The following is a 25472-nucleotide window of genomic DNA, read 5'->3' as shown; positions in this document are numbered from 1 at the left end:
CGCTTTAGGCTCCTCTTGACCGAGTCTCTTAAGGTGTTAGCTCACTTTCTGTCGTGACCTCTGCTATGATGTCTCCCAGGTCCAGTCGTCAGCTCGGCTTTCAGCTCCCTTTGTTATGATGGTCTTATCGCAACCCATATGCTAGCTCACGCTTATCGGTACCTCACCTGGGGGTCATATTCGGGTCCAACACTCCTTGTAATTGGGTAAAATGCAACTTTGATTATAGCTCTGGTTCTAATAACATTGCTGATGGGATTGGATGGATTTTAAGAGATCATAATGGAGTTTTTTTGGGAGCCGGAAATGCTAAAATTGGAAAAGTTCAATCATCCCTTATAGGTGAGACCATGAGTTTTCTGTTTGCTCTGCAACAAATATGAGTTCGTGGTTGGAGAATATTATGGTTTGAAGCCGATAATCAAGAACTTTGTCTTATTATTAACCAAGTGAAGGAACATATTGATTTGGGGAACTACTTATGTGATATAAGGTATTGGATGACTTTGTTACTAGAGTGTTCATTGGAGTATGTCAATCGCGAGAAGAATCAAACAGCGGATGTTGTGGCAAAACAAGTTAGTGATCATAATAGTTCTTTCATATTTTTTGATATTCCTCCTCATTGGTTGATTCAGTATTTGTATTCAACTTTTACAATTTAATTAATAAATTTCTTGTGATTAAAGAAAAAGAAAAAGAAGAGCGACCTTGAACGTGAGATGTTTCCTCTCTCTGTTTGACGCTTTAGAATGCATGACTAAACTAATCGTTTTTTTTCACACTTAAACACACCTTGGACACAAGTTGTATCACATGTTATCTCTTTCTAAAAGTATGATTTACTGGTAAAGATCTTGAAGCAAAGGCATAGAATGTTTTTAGTTTTAAAAGAAGTCTCTAATTTCCAAGCTTTGAGTGAGAAGGCTTTGGCTTTGCCGACAAATGATGTTGTATTTTATAATTGTTAAGTACATTATTATTGAACCGTCTATTGGTATCATTGGATAGCTAGACTTGTGATTGAATATTGATGAAAAATAGATTACTCTAATAAAAAAAATTATAGAAATCGAAATAATTTGACCAAAAACAAAAAAAGAAAGCGAAATAATTAAGGGGTTGAAGTCCACAGGCTGGATTGGATGGACGTTGAATGGATTGCTTCATTTAAAAATCTTCAGAGACTATAATTAAAAAAAAAATTTATCTTTAATCTTTCTTTTGGACTTTGCTTTGCTGTGAAACCCATCTCCCAAAGTTTGCTCCTTTCGCAGGGAAGGAGGAAGAAGAAAGAAGAAAGAAGAAAGAAGAAAGAAGGAAGGCTTATCAAAACCCTCAATCTCAAAATCCACAATAAATCTGCTCTCTTCCCCAAATTAGGGTTCTTTTTCTATTTCTTTGCTTCGTTACTACGGCTACATTGCTCTCATCTTCCTTCCTTCCTTTCTTCCTTCCCGATTACGAATCGTGGTCTCTCAATTCTGGGTTTGCGTCATTTCCCCCATCTTCGATTCATACTTGCTGTAAAGCTTCCAACTTTATATTGGGTTCTTGTTCTGCTTTCAAAGGTTTCAACTTTTTTTTTCTCCCTTTTTGTTTGATTACAGAGTTTGTTCATTTTGTTGATTCCTTTTGTTTATTTGTTTTGCAGGAATGGCGGATTTGGTACCGTTTTATCTCAACATCGTGGCGTTTCTATGTACCGTTGGAGCCATTGCCTTGGCAATATTCCACATCTACAGGCACCTTCTCAATTACACGGAGCCTACTTATCAGAGATACATCGTTCGCATCATCTTCATGGTCCCGGTTAGTCTTCTCACCCATCTCTATAACCTCTTGACGTTGTTTAAGTCCCCTGACATGTTTTTCTTGATTGTTTTCTCTTGCCAGGTTTATGCCTTCATGTCATTCTTGTCTCTTGTGCTACCTACATGCTCCATCTATTTTGATTCCATACGAGAAGTGTGAGTACGCCTAAGTACTCAACCAACTCTGTAACCCATGTTAAGTTTGACTCTAATGGCTAACTTTTGGTGTTTTTCAGTTATGAGGCATGGGTCATTTACAACTTCTTATCTCTGTGTTTGGCGTGGGTTGGAGGTCCAGGAGCTGTCGTGCTTAGTTTGAGCGGTCGCTCTCTTAAACCATCATGGTGTCTCATGACTTGTTGCTTTCCGCCATTAACATTGGATGGGTAAGTAGTTAAGTTCTTTCTACTCATCAAGATTGAGCAGTGGTTACATAGTCACGTTAATAGCCATTATGAGTGTTGTCCTTAAAGACAACCATTAGCTTACACAAACATTAAACAGTCTGTTTGGATGTCTCTGTCTCATGCTGTTTTCTTATGCGCCATGGTATTTTTCTATGCAGGCGTTTTATTCGACGGTGCAAGCAAGGCTGTCTACAATTTGTAATCCTAAAGCCTATCCTAGTGGCTGTCACACTTGTGCTTTACGCAAAAGGGAAGTACAAGGATGGAAACTTCAACCCTGATCAAGCATATCTCTACCTTACCATCATCTACACCATATCCTACACAGTTGCTTTGTACGCACTTGTGCTGTTCTACATGGCCTGCAGAGATCTCCTTCAGCCATTCAATCCAGTCCCAAAGTTTGTGATCATCAAGTCTGTTGTCTTTCTAACCTATTGGCAGGTAAAACTTGCGTTCTAACTTTTGCTATCTTCCGCATATAGTTTGCTTTGTTTCTCTAATTGTGTTATATGACTCTCTTCCTTTGAACAGGGCGTTCTTGTCTTTCTTGCTGCAAAATCTGGATTCATACAAACCGCAGAGGAAGCAGCTCACTTTCAAAATTTCATAATATGCGTCGAGATGCTTATTGCTGCAGCATGCCATTTCTATGCCTTTCCATACAAGGAGTATGCTGGTGCCAATGTTGGTGGAGCCGGAAGCTTCTCAGGGAGCCTATCACATGCTGTGAAGCTAAATGATTTCTACCATGACACTGTCCACCAGGTAAGTAATTTATCTTGTTTTAAATGATTACGTTTTCATTTTGTGCTTTCTGATGATGATTGGTTGTTATTGCAGTTTGCTCCGACTTATCACGATTATGTACTCTATAACCATACCGATGGTGGAGACGAGGGGGCAAAGAAGTACCGGTCTAGAACCTTTGTGCCGACTGGGCAAGAGATGGAGGCGATGAGAAAGAACCAAACCGTGTATGCAAACAAGATAGATGGTGTTTCGGTCTCGAGTAGTCTATCTTCTTCAGTGGGGAGCTCACCGAAAAGCTCCAGCGTAACATCTGACCCTGCTGCGAAATCTTCGTTGCTTGTTGATGGATTGGATTCTCTTGATACAATGTATGATATGTCGCTCATTGACATTGATATATCTAGTTTCCCCAGCAACGTCCCCTCAGCAAGTGAAAGTGGGGCCTAGATAGAAGCAGAAAGAAGAAGATGTAGAAAGCTGGATTCAGATGAATCTTCTGAGGTGTGTTCTTAGTTGGAAGATGTTAGTAGGGAACTTGAGGAAAGCTTGTAAACCCGTTTGCCTTGAGCTCTTGTAGCTTTATGTGATGAGTCTTCTACTAAGCATGTTTCTTGTCCTTGCCTGCTGTGTAGATATACTAGGGCTTGAAACTTGTCTTTAATTGCTTCTCAAGCTTGTGAATTGTTTAGCAGCTGAGTAACATGCTTCGAATATACATGTAACTAGATGAGTTTGGAGCATCTTTAAAAGTCTGTCTACATGTTGTGTGTTCTTGGCATTTTAAATTTGAGAGCATGGTAATAAACAACAAAGTTCTTGACACTCCTTGACGGCTAAAGGCTACGGAGCAGATGAGGAACTTGTGTACCTGACTTAAACTTGTGACATTATTGCATAAGAGATGTCTTGGTCTTAGGATGGTTGGTATTTGACAAAAATAAATGCAAAGGAGTTAGGCATATCCTTTCTATAATTCCCGATGTCACATCTTCACAAACCTAACTTACACTTACTATGCTCCACCAAACATAAACTATTTCATCTTCTTGTGTGACCACAAAAAGTTAAAAGGAGTTATATCAAAATTAGTAGTATTTGTATAGTAGAATTTTTTTATGAGCACATCTTTTTATATTGTCACTCTTTTTATAAAAAGTAATCTATACCAACAAAAAGGGTACATTCTCTTAAAATTCTCTGAACTATTTGTCTTGGATGATACGTATTATTTTCACGTTTTCCACTACTAGAAAATGTCTTCTGATTCAATGAATGTGTATCTTCTAAGCTATAGTACTAGTAATTAGTTTTATTGTTTTCGATAAAGTGACCTCATAAACGGAGTAATTTCGATTTATAACCCACCAAACAAGTACTACATTCATTCATTCACTGCTTTTATTTTGATGTTAGTTAATAAATACTTAGTGGAATGTTGTTGGTCAACGGGGGAAACGTTAAATTAAAGTCTCACCAGACTTTTGGATGGATTAACGAGGACAAAAGACTTAGCGAGGTAAACACACATACGTTTGCGCCAATAAAGAACACAGTGCGTAACACATGATAAAAGCAAAATACTAACGCGACTGCGTTTGCGTTCAATAAACCCTTTACTTTAAGGGCTCCGTTTCCAAACTTGGAAGGAAACATAACGATCCCTAAAAAGAAAAAAAAAATAACCATTCCTCAGCCTCCACTGAATATGAGTGAGAAGCTCGTTTTCAGAAGCGGTGGCGGCGACCGGTACTGCCGTGGAGAGTATCTGGAGAAGAGACAGGTGTTTCTCAGGAGCTACCAGTTCTCCAGGAAACAGAGCTTCAGGGAGAAGGTTACTAGATCTGTAAGAAGAGTGAAGAGGTTTGTGTGGTCACAGCTGAGATCAACGAGGAAGTTGAAACGCGTTTTCTGGTCTCGACTCAGATCGGCGTTTCTCTACCGCCGCAGACGCTTTTTCCGTCTCCTTCATTTGCACCAAGACGAGCCTTCTTACAACTGCTTCTAAAAGGTTTTAGAGAGATTTGGGAAACGCTTGAGTCAGTGTGTTTGTTCCTGTCTTTGATTATGTTTTTTTTTTTGCTTTTGGTCAAATGAATCATTGTATAATCTCCGTTAATCAGATTGATTAGTAAGCTTAATTGAAGTTTAGATATTATCATTATTTTCTTTAATCAAATTTGGTTTTCTGGAATGGGGAAAAGTCAACATAAGGTTTATTGTGTGAGTGTGTACGGAGAGAATCATGCAAGAAACGTGAACTCGGCGTTGAATCACAGCACATTTTAAGACGAGAAGTCAGAGAGTGGTTCCTCTTTGCGTGTCCCTTGGTCAGCAAGTTCACAGCTGCGTTTTCCTTCTAATGGGCCTCAGTCTTAAGCAAAATAAGCCAGTGTTGGGCCCATAACATATAGCGAAAATGTAACAAGGTCTTTCACATGTGGCCCCAACTGTTAAATATCTTTTTCAAACATCTCATGACAAAATGCTAGCATCTAGTAAACTTTGTTGCAGTAAACTTATTTTTTTGAAACATTTTTTTGGGTAAAATATTAAATATTATTACCAGATTTTCAATTTGAAACGGAAGTTACTAGGAGAGATGCAAAAAATAATCTAAACAAAGAATTAAACAGTGACAAATACTAACATGAAAAAACGAGAGAACAAGGCAAAAAACTGGATACCAACGAAGCAGTGAAAAGGGCCTACGCTTCGGAACATTTTCTTGAACCATATACAAAAATGACTATAAGAAATAAACATAGGAGACTTTTGTCTTTCTCATTTGATCCTCTCTTCTATTCATGTGTTCCAAATGATTAGTTAGTGGCTTATCTTCTCCTTTATCTATTATTTAAGATATAAAACTTATTTAAGATTTAATCATTGCACATGGCTCTCTATTTTCCTATTCACTATGACACCAATTCTTAATATTTTTCTCTGTTTTCTTTTGGTATGTGACAGCCATAGATAGACACATAGGTCAAATACATGGCAGCTGCATGCAGTCTCTCTCTGACTTGTGTGGTTAAACAAGAACTGAACAAAACTCAGAAGATTTGGGGATTTGTAGTGTTTAATAAATACAAAAGAAAGAATATAGCCATGTGCTTTCAGAATCTTTCCCTCACTCTCTTTATCATTAAATGGAGCCCCTTAATTTCTCTCATCGATCATCATCAAACTGATCCTTGTTTGTTTCTCTTTTGATTCACTTGTCACTTGAGTGTTTTCTTAGTTTTAGAGCTACTTTCAGACCACTTCATCAACAAAATCTTTGAAAACATCTTTTCCTTGTTTTGTATCTTCAAGACAAAACAATAACTAGCTCAAGATGCTGCGGATTCTTGGTAAGTACCGGTCAAGATCATCGTGCCAGTACCAAAAGCTAAGTCATCATCACGAGAAGGTCACGACAAAACATAACTTGGGGAAGAAGCTTGAAGGTAGGTCAAAAAGGTTTAGACTAAACCGACCAAGGAGGCTGGTTCTTAAGGCACTGGTTTTACCACGAAGGATCTTGAGCATTTACGCGCGCATCACAGATAAAATGAACAGAGAAGGTTTCTATCCCAGTCTCATTGTCTCTTCTCACTGGGGATTCCCTATTGTATTAGAGAAAAAGCTTATATTTTGACGTTTGTGACTTCATATAGACAAAGAGAGATCAAAAACAGAGGAATGAAACTGTAACCAAATACTACTCGTGATGTTTATATGTTTGTGTCTGTTGCCTGATAATAAAACGACTTTACATTACTCATGTTTGATTCACAAGCTAGCTACACATATCCCCCCCCCCCCCCTATACACACACATTATATTTGATACATTTTACACAAATCTTTATTAGTAAGGTAAGTGTGTATCAAAGTTATCTTTTCACTGAGTTTATGTATATCCTCCCTTTTTGAATATATATTTTTGAAAGCTTCACACTCAATAGAGCTTTAATCTCTTTAAGACATGCGAATGCGCCATGTTAACTGCAATGGCCAGTGAAACTCGAACTCGAGTTCCAAGTACATTATAAAGCATTTGTCTGGGATTAGTTGTTGACAATACACGAGATAGACTAGTAAACCCACTAAAACATACTATTATTTAATATAATTGCTTGAGATTAAGCGTGACAGATAAAGCATCAATTAAGGGAGAGCAAAAAGACAAGAAAAGAGATAACATGAAAAAGGAGATGACCACTTTACAGAACATAAAAGACTTTACAAAACAGAATGTGATGATACCTCGTTTTTAAATATGTGCTATAGTGAGAAGCAACACATTTAAAGATGGAAGCATGTCTGTAAAGTAACACTTTGAGAGAACCAAAAAGTATCATTATAAAGCTGTAAAAGGGCTGGTGAAAGACATTCTTGTAGAGAAGCTGATGTGACAAGAAGAAACTATTTTTCAGAAGGAGAAGGTTATATGAGGAGTTTGGTGTGTAAGAAGATGTGGTGGGTTGTACATCGAAGGACCAACAAGAGGAACTTACACCGTGGTTGTGAGGTATATCTAGCAAAAACCTGATATTAAGATACATATATAATAAGTATTAGACATGAAATTCTCTAAAAAAGGTGTTGTAACTTAACAGAACAAGAGCATATGTGACTTGGGGAAAGACTTGGATGAGATACTAAAGGGGAGGCTAGAGACGATAGAGGAGGAACCAGAAGCAGAAGAGCGAGAGCGGTTAGGAGAATCGCAGAAGCCAATGTTGGTTAAGGCTAAGATGAAAGTGGAGAAGGGCAAGACAATAGTAAAAGCTAAAATGAAAAGTGGGAAAGTGTTTTACATGTTGTGTATTATTGGCTTAGCCTCTAGACGAGGTTTGAATGATCTTGTTCTTCACTAAAACCTTCTCAACTCCTAATTTTCTTCTTCAGATTCCTTTTTTTTTTCTTTACTTGACTGTGGATGTATATATAGGTGAGTGTGTATTTTTATCTGCTATATACTGGTTGTGTAATGCAGTTTTATGTTTGTTTATGTTTTGTTTCTTTATTTCTCTGGTAGAGTATTCTTTTATGTAGCTCAATACATAGTATTTGGTGCAACTCAAGCTGAGGATTTGATTTGTTAGCTTATTCCTATAAGAGTTTATATATATGTAAAAAATACAACTGTAACTAGTTGTAACCTAGTAACTTGTATTAACCTATAGTACCGCTCTGTATTCTATATATTATATTAACCTAGTACTCATCTGTATTCTATATATTGTATCCATTCTACTCTAATAAAACAGAGCCTGATCTACGAAATCCAACTTGATTGTAACCGATCTACCTAAAATTGGTCCATAGATCCTTATCAAAGAACTATTATCTTGATGAAACATATTAGAAACAATGTTCCACTTCATAAGTTTGAAAAAAATCTTAACAATAAAAAAATAGTTAATTTAGCTATTACCAATTGATTTTAAGTTCTAAATCCATCTAATTTAATATCGATCATGATCACCACGAGTATTCTTGTCACACATACTAAATGAAATAGAAAGTTGAAGTCACAAATCAACCATGCATCAACTAATCACCACGAGGCTTATACCTGTTTAGTATTAACTTCCAAAACTCATGAACTTCTGAGTTTCTCACATAGTATATAAGTTTGTTTTTAAAAGTCTTATAATTGACATGAATGATGATTCTAATATCAGCTAGTACGAGATCTCTTTGCCTAATTATAGCTCCCTTTCTTTTCCTTTTTCTTACGGTTCTTGCCTCCACCGAGCCACCTCCGACTCCCATATTGAGACATGGCAACCAAAGCAGCGACCTAGTCTCCGCCATTGCCGACATGATTAGGGAATCTTACAACGGTTTTGGCACCCTACTCCTTCTCCATGTCCTCAACGATACAAATTTCTACAACAATCAAGAGATTACTTTCTTGATGCCTAGCGACGACCATCTTTCTCAAGCAGACATGAGCCAAGAGAGTCTTGAGACGTTTATCTTAAGACATACGATCCCTGCGTGGCTTATGATCAACCACTTGCTTCGTTTCCCAAACAAAACGCTTGTCCCTTGTAGCATCCCTGATAAAATGTTCGTTATCACAAAATCTGGTAGGTCGGGGGGACTATATGTGAACAATGCGAGGATCGTTTCTCCTAATATTTGTCGGAATTCTCGCGTAGCTTGCCACGGGGTCAGCAACGTTATTACATTCACCGAGGACTCCTTTTCTAAGGCAATATTATCACCTGCGTTATCATCAGTTCGTGAAAGAATCACTTCGTCTAGGCACTGAAGCTCTCTATCTTTAATTACCACACAAAATTTGTAGGGTTTGAGTATCTTCTAAAATTACTAAAAAAGTTGTAGATTTCTCAAAGTCAGTGTGGCCACTACTAAGAACATGATTAATCCGGTTTCTTAATTTAAAATTCTTAACTCATGATTTGACACAAAAAAAAATTTTATATATTTTTCGGCTAAAAATTGGTTCTTATATTTTTTATTTAACAGACGGTTCTTAGATTTTTTTCGTTAAAAACTAAGAAACGGTTTTTATCCGAATCTAAGAACCTCATCCTAAGAAACCATGCTGTTGCAAAATTATATTTCCAAAGAAAATGGCTGAATCACTTTCCTAAATCATTCAACCAACCAGCATATTAAAATGAATTTCTATAAAATCATTAATTAATTTCCCTAAGTAGTTGAAACAAAGCTGTCTACTTGTTGTTTTCTCAAACATTTTCACACTTTCACATAATACGATTATTTCATACATATGATTAAATAGAATACTATTAATAAATAGTAGAATATTAGTATATCTATATGTTACATATGAATCTGATGGATATAGAGATAAGGTGAAACAATAAAATTATTTTGTTTACCTCTCGATAAGTAGTGCAGCCTATAATCGAAAAGAGAAAATAAGAAAAACCGAATCTAATTACTTAATTAGTAAATTAATAAGCACGAGAGTAGTGGGTAGAAACAGAGAGCCAGCGAAGGTTTTTTGATTGAAAAAAAAAAAGTGTGGAAGCCGTGGAGGAGCATAAAAATAAATAAAAAATCAAACTCCTTTTCCTTCCTCAAACCACCAAATCGATCTTTACGGTCCAAAACGGCGTCTGGTTAATGCCTGGAAGCCGCGGGGAGATAACGGTGGATGATCAGAACGGAGTCGATAACGATCACAAGAGGAGGAAGAAGAAGAAGGAGGGAGGGGATGGAACTGAGACCGAGAATCAATTAGTAATGCCTTCAATTTCGAAACCCAGGAAGCGATTTATAGACAAATTCAGAAAGAGACCTAAATCACAAAATCAATCATCTTCATCTTCGTCTTCAAGGTCTGGGTCGCGTAAAGGAGGATGCTTTTCTTTGAGGAGACGTCGGAGGAGAACAGAGGAGGAGGAGGAGGAGGAGGCTTCTCCTTCTTCTCCAGTTTCTGATCCTAACGATGAATGCTTCACTCATGAGATGCTGCGTGTTATGTTGGAGACTAATGATTTCTGCTCTAATGAGTGTAATCCGCATCGGTGATTTTGTGTAAGTTTTGTTCATCGTGGGGAAGGGGGAATGATTCTTGTTATAGATTTTTTTTTTTTTTTTTTTTTTTTCTCAATCAATCTGTATAGAACTTTCTTCGTCTGGTTAAATCCATCAATGCCTATGATCATCATTTATCAGTATGGTAAAGCAATTGTGTATGGAATCTGATTCGTATAGCAGTGTGTGATTGGTTGATACGGTTTGGTTGAATTGAGTTATCTTTAGCTTTGTAAGAGATCAAAAGGTCAATGGATAAATTTTGATATGTCCATATTTAGTTTTGGATGGTTTTTTTGTCTTCTCTCTAGTCGTGCCAAACGGTAAGAACTCTATTTGAAGAAGTTCAGGTGCTCTGAGCCTTGGCTTATTATAGCCCAATGCAGCAAAAATATAGCTGATGCCTGTTGTTCTGACTTACAGATGTCTCAGCAGATTGTTATAGGGCATGGTAACTATGGTTGCGTATTTGGTTTAGTGAATCGAAGAAAGAAGAGTAGGTTTTTTGACATGTTATCATATCAGCAATTTTGCTCAATGGATGTGTCCAAAGCAGAATGACCATTCGCAAGAAGCAGCAGTTTTTTTGAGCAATTGCATTTTTAGGTGATTTTGCTGTATGAGTACCGTTAGCTAGCAAGTAGTCCCCATTTTTAAAGTTTATTGGAGCAGAGTTTGTTTGTCTTCATCTGTTTACTGTAACCTAATAGTGTAGAAACAGTGATAAATAAAACTAGTCATAACTAATAACCAAGGAAGTAGTGTTGTCATTGTCCAAATTGAGTACAGACTGATGCATATATATTTGCTTAAGCATCTTTGCTGGATACCATTAATATAGTTGGTGATACTGCTAAGAAAAGCACTGTTCTGCTCATGTAAGTACCTACAAATTTACGATGCTAGTAGACAGATAACCTGAGCATACTTTTGGATGGTACATCAGATCCTAATCACAAGACTTTTTTTGTCAATTGAAGACTTTATTCTACTTATCAATGCAAATCCCCAAGTTGGGATAAATTATGTAAAGGTGGATACTTTTATGGACTGTAGTGGGTAAAGTAGCAAATTGAGTCCAAGTGGCGTAAGAGCAGCTCCAAAGGTGTATCTAAAAGGATTAATGACGTGGTTCTACCTAATTAAATGATGAAAATTAAATCAGAAAGAAAAAAATTAGGTAGATATGGTTCTAAAATTGGAGGTTTTGGAACCACTTCTAAGCTAATATGTGTCAATGTCTGATTGGTTAAGTTTTTTTCAAAAAAAAAAAAAACCCAATTGTTCTCTCTCTCTCATTTCGCGGAAAAATTCCCAGCAAACTATCTATCTCTTTTCATGGCGGAATCACCAAAGTACATTGACCCCTATGAGTGCAGAGAAGCTGTAGCGATTTCGCCAAAACTCTCTCTCTCTCTTTTGTTCTGTTGAACCCGGGATTACAGAGAATCCCGCCCGTGTTTAAACCCTCCGACGAGCTCTCCGGCAGCCATGTACGGCGGAGGTGCGTTTCTTCTTCAAACCACGAATTCTCCTTCAAGCGAGTCCAATCGGTATACTCTTATACTCTCTCTCTCTATCTTCTGATTCTCTATCTCCCTAGGGTTTTAATCGAAATCCCAATTTTTCACAGGTCAGCAAATCAGCAGGTCCATTCGATGCACTAATCTGCGTCGGCCAATTCTTCCCCGATTCACTGGAGCTTTTAGACGAGTTTCTGGATTACGTCGAAGGCCGAGCTCAGGTCCTGATTCCTACTTACTTCACCGGAGACTACGGCGTCTCCGCCCCTAAAATCCTATCCGCGACCTCGAAGAAAACTGAGAATCAAGGGTTTAAGATGGACGGGCTCGTGGTGGCACACAACTTGTTTTGGTTAAGAGGAAGTGGGAAGTTCACTCTTCATGGTAACAGTGTTTTTCTGATATTGATTAAAGAATCAAATTTTGTTGTTTGTGAACGTTGTTGATATGATTTGGTTATGTGTTTTAGGTTTGTCTGTTGCTTACTTATCTGGTACGGAGTCATCTGATGGTCAGTTTGGGAAGTACAGTCAAGATGATGTTGATGCTCTTCGTGCTCTTGCTGATGATTCTGGAGTTGTTGATTTGTTTTTGACATATCCTTTTTTGAACTTTTGATGGATGGATTGGTTTCTTTATGTTCATGTTTTTAGTAATTGTTGGTCCTTAATTAGTTTATTTACTAATGAATGGCCTGTGGGAGTCACGAACAGAGCTGCGGAGTCTGATATTCCTGCAGAGGTTTCTGATTCGTCTTGTTGTGATTCCAATGTTTCTGAATTGGTGAAGGAAGTTAAACCTCGGTAAGTGTTTTTTTGGTTCTTGTATTGTTGTTACTGGGAGTTGTTGATAAGTTTGGAACTTATTTGTTGTTTATGTTTGTGTGTTTTGTTGCAGTTATCACATTGCAGGTTCGATGGGGGTGTTCTATGCCCGTGAACCTTACTTGAACGTTGATTCTAGTCATGTAACTCGCTTTCTTGGCCTTGCTCAAGTTGGAAACAAAAACAAACAGGTGTGTTCTTTGATAGTTACTCTTGTCCCAAGAGCTTGGTACTTATTGGTCACACCTAACACTCTTGGTAGTTAGCTTTAATTTACTTAAGTGCTCAATGCTTGGTAGAGTCTAGTATCCAAGTTTTCAAATTTTTGAAACTTAAAACTTTTTATTGGTTCTATCATTGGAAGATTTAAAACTAAACAAGTATCTAAACTTTTTAATTTGATTATTTTCAATTAACTTTAACCACCTGATAAACATAAGACACACGAAACTGACTTTAACCACCTGATAAACATAAGACACACGAAACTGACTTTAACCACCTGATAAACATAAGACACACGAAACTGGCTTTAACCACAATTCATATTGTAAACGAAGCGGATGGTTTCAAATGATGAAAATAGTTTGATGCACGAAATGTTTTTAAGGCTATACGTATTATATAAGTTGATAATATTAAAATATAACTAACACATTCATTCAACAAAAACAAGTTGTTAAATGTTGCAGAAACCACGAATATGAAGAACAAATTTAAACGATTGATCGACTAATAACTTATGAGAAAATATGAGAAAACGATTAGAACCGAAGCACTATAGAGGGTAAATACCGTAGAGAATGATGTCGACGGTTATGTTATGGACGGTGAAAGCGAGAGGGGAGAGACTGAAAATGACAAAACAAAAAGCAAACGGTATATAGATTGCGACTTGCGAATCCTTTTTTCGAAATATTTTATTCTTTACTTGGAAGTTGGCACTTGAAACAGAGCCAGTTATTACAAAAGTGGCCTGAACCAGATGTGCATAACGATATAGGCCGTTAGATCAGTATTTGACGGTTACGATCATCTTCTACTTTTTTGAGCGGGTGTATAACACCGGATTAGTTATTCTTCTCAAGGCACGGTTTACGTTCATGCAATTATCAAACCGGATAAGGCGATATACAATTATAACGTGGGTTAGAGCCACGTGGACAAATATTAGCAGCAGATTCTAGGAGTTATTACACTAAGAAACACTTTTTGACTTTCTATTACACTTAGAAACACTTCTTACATGTGACATACTTTGTTGTGGACCAGCGACAGACTGTGGACAATTTTCCCCTTAATGGAAACGACACTTGTGGATAGGTGATTTGTGGACGAGTGATGCGTGGTTGGATGATTTGTGGACGAGTGATGTGTGGAGGAGTGATGAGTAATGTGTGGACATGTAATGTTAATGTGTTTATAGTAGATAACATGGACAAACTCTCTGTTTTGATTCCATAAAACTATACAACAATACGTGGACATAGATTATGTTACTAAAATTATACCATAAAAAGTGGACATGAACTCTGTTATCTCCAAAACAAGCACTTGGCTTCTTCAGCCCAATTGATAAATTATCTGCAATTAAACTTCAATCAAGATGAGAAAGAGATGATATTGTGAGTATGAGCAGAGAGAAAATCGAAGAAGTGTTTACTTTCTGTCGGAGAGTAATAGATCTTGCATGTCAGAGATTTCCGATCTAAGAAATTTGCGCTTTGTCATGATGTGGATGGATGTAAATTTGATTAGAGTTGAATTTAGATCCTGAGATGATGAATGGAATCGAATGAATATTGTCCATGTCCACAACTAGTTTATAATTCTGTTTAGATGTCCACGTCCCCAACTAATTTATAATTCTGTTATCTTTGGGGTCCACGTCCACATTTAGTTTTGTTTACACATTATATATATAATATATATATATATATATATATATATATATATATGTGAAAATGAATCTTAAAAGATAGAGAATTTTATATATAGTTTAGTATGACAATTATTATTTTTTAATATATTTTTGAACTTGAGATAAAAGTAAATAAAAACATAAAGTACAATAAGAAAAATAATAAAATGAAATAAGAAGAGGAGATAGATTTTCTTTAGTTTGGGGTCATAAGAGCAGGTTCAATGGGGTATCTAAGAAGGATTAATGGCATGGTTCTATCTAATTAAATGCTGAAAATTAAATCAGAAAGAGAAAAATTAGGTAGATATGGTTCTAAAATTGGATATTTTGGAACCACTTCTAAGCTAATATGTGTCAATGTCTGATTGGTTAAGTTTTTTTTTTAAAAACCCACTTGTTCTCTCTCTCTCTCTCTGATTTCGTGAAAAATTTCCCAGCAAACTCTCTCTCTTTTCATGGCGGAATCACCAAAGTACATTGAGCCCTATGATTGCAGAGAAGCTGTAGCGATTTCGCCAAAACTCTCTCTCTCTTTCGTTCTGTTGAACCCGGGATTACAGAGAATCCCGCCCGTGTTTAAACCCTCCGACGGGCTCTCCGGCAGCCATGTACGGCGGAGGTGCGTTTCTTCTTCAAACCACGAATTCTCCTTCAAGCGAGTCCAATCGATATACTCTTATACTCTCACTCTCTCTATCTCCTGATTCTCTATCTCCCTAGGGTTTTAATCGAAATCCCAATTTTTCACAGGTCAGCAAATCAGCAGGTCCATTCGATGCACTAATCTGCGTCGGCCAATTCTTCCCCGATTCACCGGAGCTTCTAGGCGAGTTTCTGGATTACGTCGAAGGCCGAGCTCAGGTCCTGATTCCTACTTAGTTCACCGGAGACTACGGCGTCTCCGCCCCCAAAATCCTATCCGCGACCTCGAAGAAAACTGAGAATCAAGGGTTTAAGATGGACGGGCTCGTGGTGGCACACATCTTGTTTTGGTTAAGAGGAAGTGGGAAGTTCACTCTTCTTGGTAACAATGTTTTTCTGATATTGATTAAAGAATCAAATTTTGTTGTTTGTGAATGTTGCTGATATGATTTGGTTATGTGTTTTAGGTTTGTCTGTTTCTTACTTATCTGGTACGGAGTCATCTGATGGTCAGTTTGGGAAGTACAGTCAAGATGATGTTGATGCTCTTCGTGCTCTTGCTGATGATTCTGGAGTTGTTGATTTGTTTTTGACATATCCTTTTTTGAACTTTTGATGGATGGATTGGTTTCTTTATGTTCATGTTTTTAGTAATTGTTGGTCCTTAATTAGTTTATTTACTAATGAATGGCCTGTGGGAGTCACGAACAGAGCTGCGGAGTCTGATATTCCTACAGAGGTTTCTGATTCGTCTTGTTGTGATTCCAATGTTTCTGAATTGGTGAAGGAAGTTAAACCTCGGTAAGTGTTTTTTTTGTTCTTGTATTGTTGTTACTGGGAGTTGTTGATAAGTTTGGAACTTATTTGTTGTTTATGTTTGTGTGTTTTGTTGCAGTTATCCCATTGCAGGTTCGATGGGGGGTGTTCTATGCCCGTGAACCTTACTTGAACGTTGATTCTAGTCATGTAACTCGCTTTCTTGGCCTTGCTCAAGTTGGAAACAAAAACAAACAGGTGTGTTCTTTGATAGTTACTCTTGTCCTAAGAGCTTGGTACTTATTGGTCACACCTAACACTCTTGGTAGTTAGCTTTAATTTACTTAAGTGCTCAATGCTCGGTAGAGTCTAGTATCTTGGTAGTTAGCTTTAATTAGGTTGTGATGCAAGTAATCTATTATTACAAGTTTTCAAATTTTTGAAACTTAGAACCTTTAATTGGTTCTATCATTGGAAGATATAAAACTAAACAAGTATCTAAACTTTTTTAATTTGATTATTTTCAATTAAAAATTTGTTTTAGAACTCTAAGACCATATCTATTGTTGGAGATGGTCTAAGAAAGGAAAAAACCTTGTGGTTTCTAAAAAAGTATTTCACCCAAAAAGTAATCATAAAAAAAACAAAAAATATGAAAGAGAATGTAGAAAAATTTAGAACAGCTTATTGTTTGAGAAACTATGAATAAAAGTTGAGAGATTAGCTTTACATTTGGTCCAGAAAAATAAAATTTAATTATAATTTAGTTACTTCTAAATATTAATAAAATAAAAAATTATTTTGGAAAACTTATGGTTGATGATGCTCTAAGAGTAACTTCATTGGCAAGTTTCTCAAATACATCTCTTTCCTTTTGTTGGTTCAACTCGATATCGCGTGATTACGCTGAGCCTCTCAACAAAGTGGCAACATATACTACAACTGTGAAAGAGGGCTCATCAGGGAAGCCCGTTGTTGTTGCTGCTGCACCACCAAGGTCCAAGGATCAAGAACGAGCTTTGAAACCAGTTAGAAAGGTACGGTTTGTATTGGATAATGATGAGGATTTAAGAGATATATGTTAAAGATACATGATGTACGTAGTGTTAGGATATATCTAGTTGGTTGAGAAGGTTGTATAAATAGTCTTATATTTATTTTACTAGGATAAGACCTGCGCCATGCGATAAATTTATATGAAAATTATTTAAAAAATATCGTATGGAAAAAAATTTATATTATTGATCGAATTAATATATTTGGCTCTTAAACAATTTTTTAAATTTTTTTTGTTAATTACATAATTTATTTACTAATGAACTGATCTCATTTTTAAAAATATTTTAGGTCAAAAAATTATTTATCGCATAAAAATCTAACGTTTAGGCCGTAGAATCTCATGTCTACTATTTGGTTACAATGAAACTATGTCAGCTCGGTTTTATATCATGATTTAGCAATTTAAAAGTTAATTATGGTTATGAGAAGTTTACGTTCACGTGCCAATCCTATCTTTCTTCAATATTTTTCTCTTTTTTGTGTCGTTTTCTTTATTGCTCGATATAAATATTGATTTTTGAGTTTATTCTCATTTCTTTCGGAGAATCAAGGGTTTAAGATGGACGGGCTTACTTATCTGGTACGGAGTCATCTGATGGTCAGTTTGGGAAGTACAGTCAAGATGATGTTGATGCTCTTCGTGCTCTTGCTGATGATTCTGGAGTTGTTGATTTGTTTTTGACATATCCTTTTTTGAACTTTTGATGGATGGATTGGTTTCTTTATGTTCATGTTTTTAGTAATTGTTGGTCCTTAATTAGTTTATTTACTAATGAATGGCCTGTGGGAGTCACGAACAGAGCTGCGGAGTCTGATATTCCTGCGGAGGTTTCTGATTCGTCTTGTTGTGAGTCCAATGTTTCTGAATTGGTGAAGGAAGTTAAACCTCGGTAAGTGTTTTTTTGGTTCTTGTATTGTTGTTACTGGGAGTTGTTGATAAGTTTGGAACTTATTTATTGTTTATGTTTGTGTGTTTTGTTGCAGTTATCCCATTGCAGGTTCGATGGGGGGTGTTCTATGCCCGTGAACCTTACTTGAACGTTGATTCTAGTCATGTAACTCGCTTTCTTGGCCTTGCTCAAGTTGGAAACAAAAACAAACAGGTGTGTTCTTTGATAGTTACTCTTGTCCTAAGAGCTTGGTACTTATTGGTCACACCTAACACTCTTGGTAGTTAGCTTTAATTTACTTAAGTGCTCAATGCTTGGTAGAGTCTAGTATCTTGGTAGTTAGCTTTAATTAGGTTGTGATGCAAGTAATCTATTATTACAAGTTTTCAAATTTTTGAAACTTAGAACCTTTAATTGGTTCTATCATTGGAAGATATAAAACTAAACAAGTATCTAAACTTTTTTAATTTGATTATTTTCAATTAAAAATTTGTTTTAGAACTCTAAGACCATATCTATTGTTGGAGATGGTCTAAGAAAGGAAAAAACCTTGTGGTTTCTAAAAAAGTATTTCACCCAAAAAGTAATCATAAAAAAAACAAAAAATATGAAAGAGAATGTAGAAAAATTTAGAACAGCTTATTGTTTGAGAAACTATGAATAAAAGTTGAGAGATTAGCTTTACATTTGGTCCAGAAAAATAAAATTTAATTATAATTTAGTTACTTCTAAATATTAATAAAATAAAAAATTATTTTGGAAAACTTATGGTTGATGATGCTCTAAGAGTAACTTCATTGGCAAGTTTCTCAAATACATCTCTTTCCTTTTGTTGGTTCAACTCGATATCGCGTGATTACGCTGAGCCTCTCAACAAAGTGGCAACATATACTACAACTGTGAAAGAGGGCTCATCAGGGAAGCCCGTTGTTGTTGCTGCTGCACCACCAAGGTCCAAGGATCAAGAACGAGCTTTGAAACCAGTTAGAAAGGTACGGTTTGTATTGGATAATGATGAGGATTTAAGAGATATATGTTAAAGATACATGATGTACGTAGTGTTAGGATATATCTAGTTGGTTGAGAAGGTTGTATAAATAGTCTTATATTTATTTTACTAGGATAAGACCTGCGCCATGCGATAAATTTATATGAAAATTATTTAAAAAATATCGTATGGAAAAAAATTTATATTATTGATCGAATTAATATATTTGGCTCTTAAACAATTTTTTAAATTTTTTTTGTTAATTACATAATTTATTTACTAATGAACTGATCTCATTTTTAAAAATATTTTAGGTCAAAAAATTATTTATCGCATAAAAATCTAACGTTTAGGCCGTAGAATCTCATGTCTACTATTTGGTTACAATGAAACTATGTCAGCTCGGTTTTATATCATGATTTAGCAATTTAAAAGTTAATTATGGTTATGAGAAGTTTACGTTCACGTGCCAATCCTATCTTTCTTCAATATTTTTCTCTTTTTTGTGTCGTTTTCTTTATTGCTCGATATAAATATTGATTTTTGAGTTTATTCTCATTTCTTTGTTTTATTTTGGTCTGAGATTTAGAAAATATTTAGGATTCAAAATTATTAAAGAGATACATACTTAGGTTAAGATTTGCGCCTTGTGCAGAATAAATACTTCTTTTAAATTGGCTTGCACATGTAAATCAAATAATCGGCTCTTGTTTATTTGCAATCATTTTAGAATAAATAAATCAAAACAATCAATCTTATCTATCGTATATGATATATAATTAAATTTAAACGATATGAAGTATGTATATTAACATAAACACCTATTAAAATAAAATTATTTATTTATATAATTTTATTATCATTGTATTTTATTATAGAAAAAAAATTAAACATTGATCACAAAATTTTATGTGAGACTTTTAATAGTTTTAATAATTTATACTCGTTTAGAAAAATTCAAAATACAACATATGCAAAAAATCTAAAATTTTTATATATGATCAATGTAATTGTGTAATTTATTTTAATAGTAAAGAATTAAACAAAAATTATAGAAAGCATACATATTATTAGCAAATCTTCATTATTTAAAATCATTAATTACTATACATATCATAATCACATTAGGTAATTCTGTAGGTTTTATTTAAAGAAATAATATATAATAAATAACCACCTTGATTTAGTTAATATCATATGAAAATCGAATTGGACCAACATGTTTTTCAATTTCAATGTGTGGATGACACTTAGAACTAATTAACTACCTAATTGATTGACACATAAGCAAGGAGTTTTTTTTAATTATTACAAAATCGAAGTTACATCTTTTTAAATGTTTCTCAATTAATATATAGGGAATTTTTATTTTTGGTCAAAAAATATATATCTATTCTATTAAAACACAAGTGTGGCCTATTGATGTTAGTTGACTCCAACAAATATTTTCCATGATACCTACCTTTTGATATGATAAATGTCTATAAGAAAAATACAAACTTTATACGATAACCACCCCATCAGTTAACCTAATAACCACCACATCAGTTCTCACCTAACTGCATCAATATATTTGGGCCATAAACATTTAATTTACAAAACCCATTAAAATTGAGCCATGGACTTTGATTTACATAATTCATTTATAATTGGTATACAAATTATTAAGTGTAATAATAATGTAATTATAATTATATACGAAATTAAATCATGTTTAATTTTTATTTTTATTTTATTGATTTAATCCATCTATTTAATTACTATTTTTTTACCAAACAAAACTATAACAATATTTTGTTATTTTTTAACAAAATAACAGTTTGAAAATAAAGTACCATATTAATGTGTTAAAGGCTATGGCACAAATGTATAATTTAACAATATAATAAATTCAATACAATTATACAAATACTTTACTAATCATTTTTTTAAATTACGCAAATACGTTTGTTGATAAAAACACAAGTATGATTACAAAAAATACATATATATTACAAGGAAAGAAACAAATATATAAATTTAATTTTAAATAATATATACAACACAAATAATATATCCGCCCTCCGAAGGTGGGTCACTCTCTAGTATAGTCTTATATTTATTCTATTTTTTTTTCTCACGACATTCTATTATTTACAGTTTGATCCAGAGCCAAGCGGTTATACATGGGACACGCTGAGGCTAAAGTGCTGAACAAGTATTTCAATGGAGCGCTGAACAAGTATTTTGCCGAGCGATATGATACGTTCCAGAGGATTTATCTAAGGGTCAGACTGGTTCAAACGCAGCGGTTGCAGTTGCGGTTGTGAGAGTTTACGGATGCGGGTGGTTGCGGTTTCTAGCGGTTTTAAGAGATTTGTACGACTGATTATGCGGTTAGAAATTGGTGTGTTTGCGGGATACTTACGACTGGTTAACTACCACATACATCAGCGGTTAAATAATAAATTAACAATATTTATATTTTATTTAATTATAAAATATCAAAAATCATAATATTATAATAAATATGAAATTTATATTTAGAAAGTTATAGTTTTAAATTTTTTAAAATTTTATAATAGTAATTAAAATATAATAGATATATTTTAGTATTTTTATAATTCCAATTTTAAATTTTTATTGAATATTTTTATTTTTGTATTTATATATTTAAAAAAAAAAAAAATTTATCCGCCCGCAACCACCCGCAACTGCAAACGCTAGCTGAAAGCAGTTTTTGATTTTAAGAGGTTTGGAGCGGTTTGAAGCGATTTGTAGCGGTTTGTATGATTGTTTTGAAACGCTGTCAACCGCTAACCGTAAAAGCTGCGTTCGCGGGTGGTAGCGGGAAAATAGTCAGGCTCTAAGTAGGAAGACCAGAGAATATGAAGAGTAAGGAAAGCTTTGGCGGCAAGAAACAACATGATTCAAAGGGTCGTTAAAGGGAAAGCAGAGACTCTGAGGGAAACAGCGTCTTTGCACAAGACTTGATAACTGTCCTTTAAATAATAAGGATGCTTCTTTCTAGTTTCCTTATGCTGAATATGTTGAATCTATGAGATGGTTACTTGTTTAGCATCATCTTCTATTTATCTTTTTTTTTTAAATCTTTGAGTTTCTGTAAACGTTGAGTTTCAATAAGATCAAACAGAGTTCTTAATTTACTTGTTATCTGGTGTTCTTAATCTCCAAGGGTCTGTGAAGACTACAAAGCTGAAGCTTAAATGGCTTCCCGAGACTAATGAATTGGTCATGTTCGTATAAAAAGATTTTTATTACATTATCACCAAGAATAAAAAAAGAAAAGAAAAATGTATTGTTTTTTCATTTCTTGGGTTGGTATCTGGACTTGATCCTCTTAACTTGTTTGGGTTTGAACTGGAATGACTTAACGAGAATGTCATCAGGGAGAGCTCCAAAAAGAGAGGACACTAGTGACTGTGTTCCAGGCAACTGGCTATCAAAAGCCGCTATTACAGAAGCAGGAGCCGACCTAGCTATGTTCTTCTGAAAATGGAGAAGTCCTTTGGGGAAAACGAAAACATCTCCTTTGTTGATGTACTTGTCGACGAGTTTTCCTGCGGTTGTTACGAAGCCTACGTGGAGCTGACCCTCTAGGACAAAGATGATCTCGGAAGCACGTGGGTGAACGTGCGGTGGGTTTAGGCCGTTTGGTGCGTAGTCAATGCGGGACATGGAGAGACCGAGAGTGTTGAGTCCTGGTAGCTTCTCCACGGTGGCTCCGGTTACAACGGCGCCGGTGCTTGTGTTTGAGGCGGCTGCGGCGGTGGCTAAGCCTTGAAAGAAAAAGTGTTCGGGTGTTACTTGTGTTGAGTCCTTGCATGTGTATCCATTGACCTTGACCGCTTCATTTGTCACAAAATGGAAAATTGAAAATGTTAAAAACTTAAAAAATGGAATTTCTCTTTTTTTTTGAAAAAAAAGGAAGCTCTTACCAAATCAAAAGATTTTTTTTTAATGAATAATTTTGAAATTAAAATTATATTGTTGGAAAAGAATGTTTGAAGATTCAATCCTATGTTTCCACACCTACGTTATGCTTCAATTATTGAATTCGTAATGTCTCAAATGTAACAACTTACGAACTAACTTCTTAAGATACATATACTATATTGATTTCAAAAACGTTGAGAAAAAACTAATTTCTAATAATAAACAAATGTATCATTTAAAGTGAACCCAGATAAAATTTTAGGAAGCTCTTGACTATGTGCTATAACAACTAACCATGCATCAACTTTAAAGATCTCATCCTCTATTCCTATGTAACTTCTTACGAAAATCACAGGTCAGTTAGATGGTCGGAAAATCAATTGGTGGCCCGAAAGATTCAATATATGGGATGGAAATTTCCAAATTATTCAAGATGGGCTACAGCCTTAATGATATAATTTCATGTTTGGTAGGATTTTTTTAAATAATATGTTGTGGAAAATGAAACACTAAAAGAATGGCTCGTTTTATATTCTAAGAAATATACTAAAACGTAATTATCACGAGACTTTTCGAAACATAAAACTGATTAGAACACAATCTATTATTTGAAGTATGTACCATTGGACAAATCAGCAACACAAACATCTTGAAGCATGTTGGACTCTGAAGCTACGGCCACGGCTGAGACCAACATGGTAACAATAACAACGAGACTGGTCGCAATAGACGCCATTATGTCTTTTTCTTCTGAAAAAGACTTAATTTGTTCTTGATGGATTTTATAAATTAAAGAATAAATTAACGAAGAGACTAGCTTTCAAACTGCGTCTTCTTATAAAATATTAAGAGGGTTTTAAGGTTTATTATTAGGCAAATTGTGAAAGGTGGGGTTAGGACTTAATATAGACAAGATTAGGTTTTAGGGTTTAATTGTTAGTTAATACTTAGGGCGGTTGTGATTAACAGGGTTTATTTATTGGATAACAGAGACATCTAATCTGACATCTATTAGGTTATGTAGTTAGGACCGTACGAGGAAACTCACCTAAAATAACTTATCTTCCTGGTAACTATGAAGGTTCCAGAACACCAAACTCAAATGATTACTTGCATCAAAAGATATAAAAAAGGTAACTGAAAGTTGACTATTTATTTCGTTTCTTAACAAAACTGATCGTTCTACCTTAATAATCAAACCGGGGAGATCATATGAATCACGGTCCGGTTTTCAGAAAATTCATATATGTCCGGACCATATCGAACCGGATTCTTGAGAAAGGCCGACAGTAGTGATGGCAATCAAGGACCTGGACCGCGGGCCTAGCCCGTAAAAGCTTGCTGCGGGGCGGGATTGGGCCTCCATTTGGTAAGCCCGCAAATTTGCGGGCCTCGCGGGACGGGTCGAAAGCGGGATGAGCTTAACCTGCGGGATTTTGAAGACCCGCAACCCTAAGCCCCCATTTCTACTTTCGCCTAAAACATTGAGAGAGAGAGAGAGAGAGAGAGAGAGAGAGAAGCTGATTCGATTTATGTAGCTCCGGTGATTGTGGTTTCAGGGTCGATGATGCTTCTGGTCTCCCAAGCGCCTTCAATCTGCACCGGTGGAGCTTCTTCGTGTCATCATAAAAAGTTTAAAAACTCACTTTCCACCGAAAAAGAAGATCTAGTTCCCGCCATGGGTTCTTCATAGTTTTGCCTATATATATTTGTTCACATTATCATACATTTTGGAGTTTTAGGTTTCAATATATCTTTAACTAACTTCTATTATTCTTATTTGCAGAAGATGAAGTTGATGGTGAAGAAGAGAAATTTTCATCTTTTTGTCGTTTGTTGGTGATAAAGATGAAGAACAAGAAGTGTGATTGGTGTTTTCTTTTTATTTATTTTTGGGATTAGCATCCTTGATTTGGTGTTGGTTTTATTTAATTTTGGATTCAGAAAACTAAAGCATCTATATATATAAAATTGGTTTTTTTCCTTCTTATGACATGTGGAAGGGGGATTTGTTGACATGTGTCCTCGTGTTTTTTTTTGTATTTAAATTCTTCTTCTTTTAAATTATTGCAATTTTCTCCATCAATTTCTAACTGTGTATTATCTAATCCTTCTCACACTTATTGGTCTCTAAAATTCAAGAAATAAATAAAATAATATAAATATATTTTAAATATTTAATTTATTCACACCTAAAAATAGCAAGACTTTTCATCATTTTATTATTTTTACTAATTTTTATTATTTCTTTTACAAATTATATTAATTTCACTATTAGTATCATAAGATAATCAAATTAAGAATAAGAAACTAGACAATCAACACATAAACTAAGAAAGCGGGCCAAAGGGAGAATAATAATCGAAAGGCCAAAGCCACCAAAAAGCAGGAAAATATATGCCTAAAACACCGGAATCACAACCAGTA

General features: G+C 35.1%; 7 protein-coding genes and 1 long non-coding RNA gene across 9 annotated transcripts; 7 read left to right on the top strand and 1 right to left on the bottom strand.

The window, feature by feature from the left end:
• The first annotated feature begins 1164 nt into the window (after positions 1 to 1164).
• Positions 1165 to 3745, top strand: LOC106301293 (transmembrane protein 184A-like). Its single transcript, XM_013737656.1, has 7 exons — positions 1165 to 1571; positions 1655 to 1812; positions 1897 to 1970; positions 2051 to 2200; positions 2380 to 2665; positions 2756 to 2989; positions 3065 to 3745. Exons 2-7 carry the CDS (start codon positions 1657 to 1659, stop codon positions 3419 to 3421), a joined length of 1257 nt encoding a protein of 418 aa, XP_013593110.1. The 5' UTR covers positions 1165 to 1571; positions 1655 to 1656; the 3' UTR covers positions 3422 to 3745.
• Positions 3746 to 4473: 728 nt separating this feature from the next.
• LOC106304857 lies at positions 4474 to 5260 on the top strand. Its single transcript, XM_013741244.1, has one exon. It carries the CDS (start codon positions 4680 to 4682, stop codon positions 4977 to 4979), a length of 300 nt encoding a protein of 99 aa, XP_013596698.1. The 5' UTR covers positions 4474 to 4679; the 3' UTR covers positions 4980 to 5260.
• A 1993-nt stretch (positions 5261 to 7253) lies between these two features.
• On the top strand, positions 7254 to 7980 carry LOC106304875. Its single transcript, XM_013741266.1, has 2 exons — positions 7254 to 7489; positions 7578 to 7980. Exons 1-2 carry the CDS (start codon positions 7409 to 7411, stop codon positions 7836 to 7838), a joined length of 342 nt encoding a protein of 113 aa, XP_013596720.1. The 5' UTR covers positions 7254 to 7408; the 3' UTR covers positions 7839 to 7980.
• A 1990-nt stretch (positions 7981 to 9970) lies between these two features.
• On the top strand, positions 9971 to 10693 carry LOC106304547 (nuclear localization sequence-binding protein). Its single transcript, XM_013740948.1, has one exon. The coding sequence runs from the start codon at positions 10090 to 10092 to the stop codon at positions 10495 to 10497; it is 408 nt and encodes a 135-aa protein (XP_013596402.1). The 5' UTR covers positions 9971 to 10089; the 3' UTR covers positions 10498 to 10693.
• Positions 10694 to 11876: 1183 nt separating this feature from the next.
• LOC106301981 (zinc finger CCCH domain-containing protein 64-like) lies at positions 11877 to 13230 on the top strand. Its single transcript, XM_013738484.1, has 5 exons — positions 11877 to 12056; positions 12137 to 12410; positions 12496 to 12622; positions 12710 to 12829; positions 12924 to 13230. The coding sequence occupies exons 2-5, from the start codon at positions 12344 to 12346 to the stop codon at positions 13114 to 13116; spliced, it is 507 nt and encodes a 168-aa protein (XP_013593938.1). The 5' UTR covers positions 11877 to 12056; positions 12137 to 12343; the 3' UTR covers positions 13117 to 13230.
• A 1984-nt stretch (positions 13231 to 15214) lies between these two features.
• LOC106301980 (zinc finger CCCH domain-containing protein 64-like) lies at positions 15215 to 16475 on the top strand. 2 transcript variants are annotated; one of them, XM_013738483.1, is made up of 5 exons: positions 15215 to 15393; positions 15525 to 15798; positions 15884 to 16010; positions 16098 to 16217; positions 16312 to 16475. In XM_013738483.1, exons 2-5 carry the CDS (start codon positions 15732 to 15734, stop codon positions 16352 to 16354), a joined length of 357 nt encoding a protein of 118 aa, XP_013593937.1. In that variant the 5' UTR covers positions 15215 to 15393; positions 15525 to 15731; the 3' UTR covers positions 16355 to 16475. The 2 variants fall into 2 exon arrangements, with proteins under 2 accessions (XP_013593937.1, XP_013593936.1); XM_013738482.1 differs by having other exon boundaries at positions 15215 to 15442.
• Positions 16476 to 18053: 1578 nt separating this feature from the next.
• On the top strand, positions 18054 to 21537 carry LOC106304051. Its single transcript, XR_001262614.1, has 3 exons — positions 18054 to 18121; positions 18216 to 19113; positions 21249 to 21537. It is a non-coding gene; the product is annotated as an uncharacterized LOC106304051 (long non-coding RNA).
• An 878-nt stretch (positions 21538 to 22415) lies between these two features.
• LOC106305417 (probable germin-like protein subfamily 2 member 5) lies at positions 22416 to 23781 on the bottom strand. Its single transcript, XM_013741789.1, has 2 exons — positions 23667 to 23781; positions 22416 to 22957 (listed from the first exon to the last, which is right to left on the bottom strand). The coding sequence occupies exons 1-2, from the start codon at positions 23779 to 23781 to the stop codon at positions 22416 to 22418; spliced, it is 657 nt and encodes a 218-aa protein (XP_013597243.1).
• Between the last annotated feature and the right edge of the window lie 1691 nt (positions 23782 to 25472).

This window comes from Brassica oleracea, chromosome C7 (genome assembly GCF_000695525.1).
Source record: "Brassica oleracea var. oleracea cultivar TO1000 chromosome C7, BOL, whole genome shotgun sequence".
Taxonomy (NCBI): Eukaryota; Viridiplantae; Streptophyta; class Magnoliopsida; order Brassicales; family Brassicaceae; genus Brassica; species Brassica oleracea.
The sequence above is the reverse complement of the archived record's forward strand: the minus strand, read 5'-3'. Positions and strand labels throughout refer to the sequence as shown.

Bases quoted from the DNA above. Each gene is read 5' to 3' on its own strand.
- LOC106301293 (XM_013737656.1), top strand. From the start codon at position 1,657: ATGGCGGATTTGGTACCGTTTTATCTCAACATCGTGGCGTTTCTATGT. The intron at 1,813-1,896 runs GTTAGTCTTCTC...TTCTCTTGCCAG, and splicing joins GCATCATCTTCATGGTCCCG to GTTTATGCCTTCATGTCATT. The intron at 1,971-2,050 runs GTGAGTACGCCT...GGTGTTTTTCAG, and splicing joins TTTGATTCCATACGAGAAGT to TTATGAGGCATGGGTCATTT.
- LOC106304857 (XM_013741244.1), top strand. From the start codon at position 4,680: ATGAGTGAGAAGCTCGTTTTCAGAAGCGGTGGCGGCGACCGGTACTGC.
- LOC106304875 (XM_013741266.1), top strand. From the start codon at position 7,409: ATGAGGAGTTTGGTGTGTAAGAAGATGTGGTGGGTTGTACATCGAAGG. The intron at 7,490-7,577 runs GTATATCTAGCA...GTAACTTAACAG, and splicing joins ACTTACACCGTGGTTGTGAG to AACAAGAGCATATGTGACTT.
- LOC106304547 (XM_013740948.1), top strand. From the start codon at position 10,090: ATGCCTGGAAGCCGCGGGGAGATAACGGTGGATGATCAGAACGGAGTC.
- LOC106301981 (XM_013738484.1), top strand. From the start codon at position 12,344: ATGGACGGGCTCGTGGTGGCACACAACTTGTTTTGGTTAAGAGGAAGT. The intron at 12,411-12,495 runs GTAACAGTGTTT...TATGTGTTTTAG, and splicing joins TGGGAAGTTCACTCTTCATG to GTTTGTCTGTTGCTTACTTA. The intron at 12,623-12,709 runs ATATCCTTTTTT...TAGTTTATTTAC, and splicing joins GTTGTTGATTTGTTTTTGAC to TAATGAATGGCCTGTGGGAG.
- LOC106301980 (XM_013738483.1), top strand. From the start codon at position 15,732: ATGGACGGGCTCGTGGTGGCACACATCTTGTTTTGGTTAAGAGGAAGT. The intron at 15,799-15,883 runs GTAACAATGTTT...TATGTGTTTTAG, and splicing joins TGGGAAGTTCACTCTTCTTG to GTTTGTCTGTTTCTTACTTA. The intron at 16,218-16,311 runs GTAAGTGTTTTT...GTTTTGTTGCAG, and splicing joins GTGAAGGAAGTTAAACCTCG to TTATCCCATTGCAGGTTCGA.
- LOC106305417 (XM_013741789.1), bottom strand. From the start codon at position 23,781: ATGGCGTCTATTGCGACCAGTCTCGTTGTTATTGTTACCATGTTGGTC. The intron at 22,958-23,666 runs GTACATACTTCA...TGACAAATGAAG, and splicing joins TGTTGCTGATTTGTCCAATG to CGGTCAAGGTCAATGGATAC.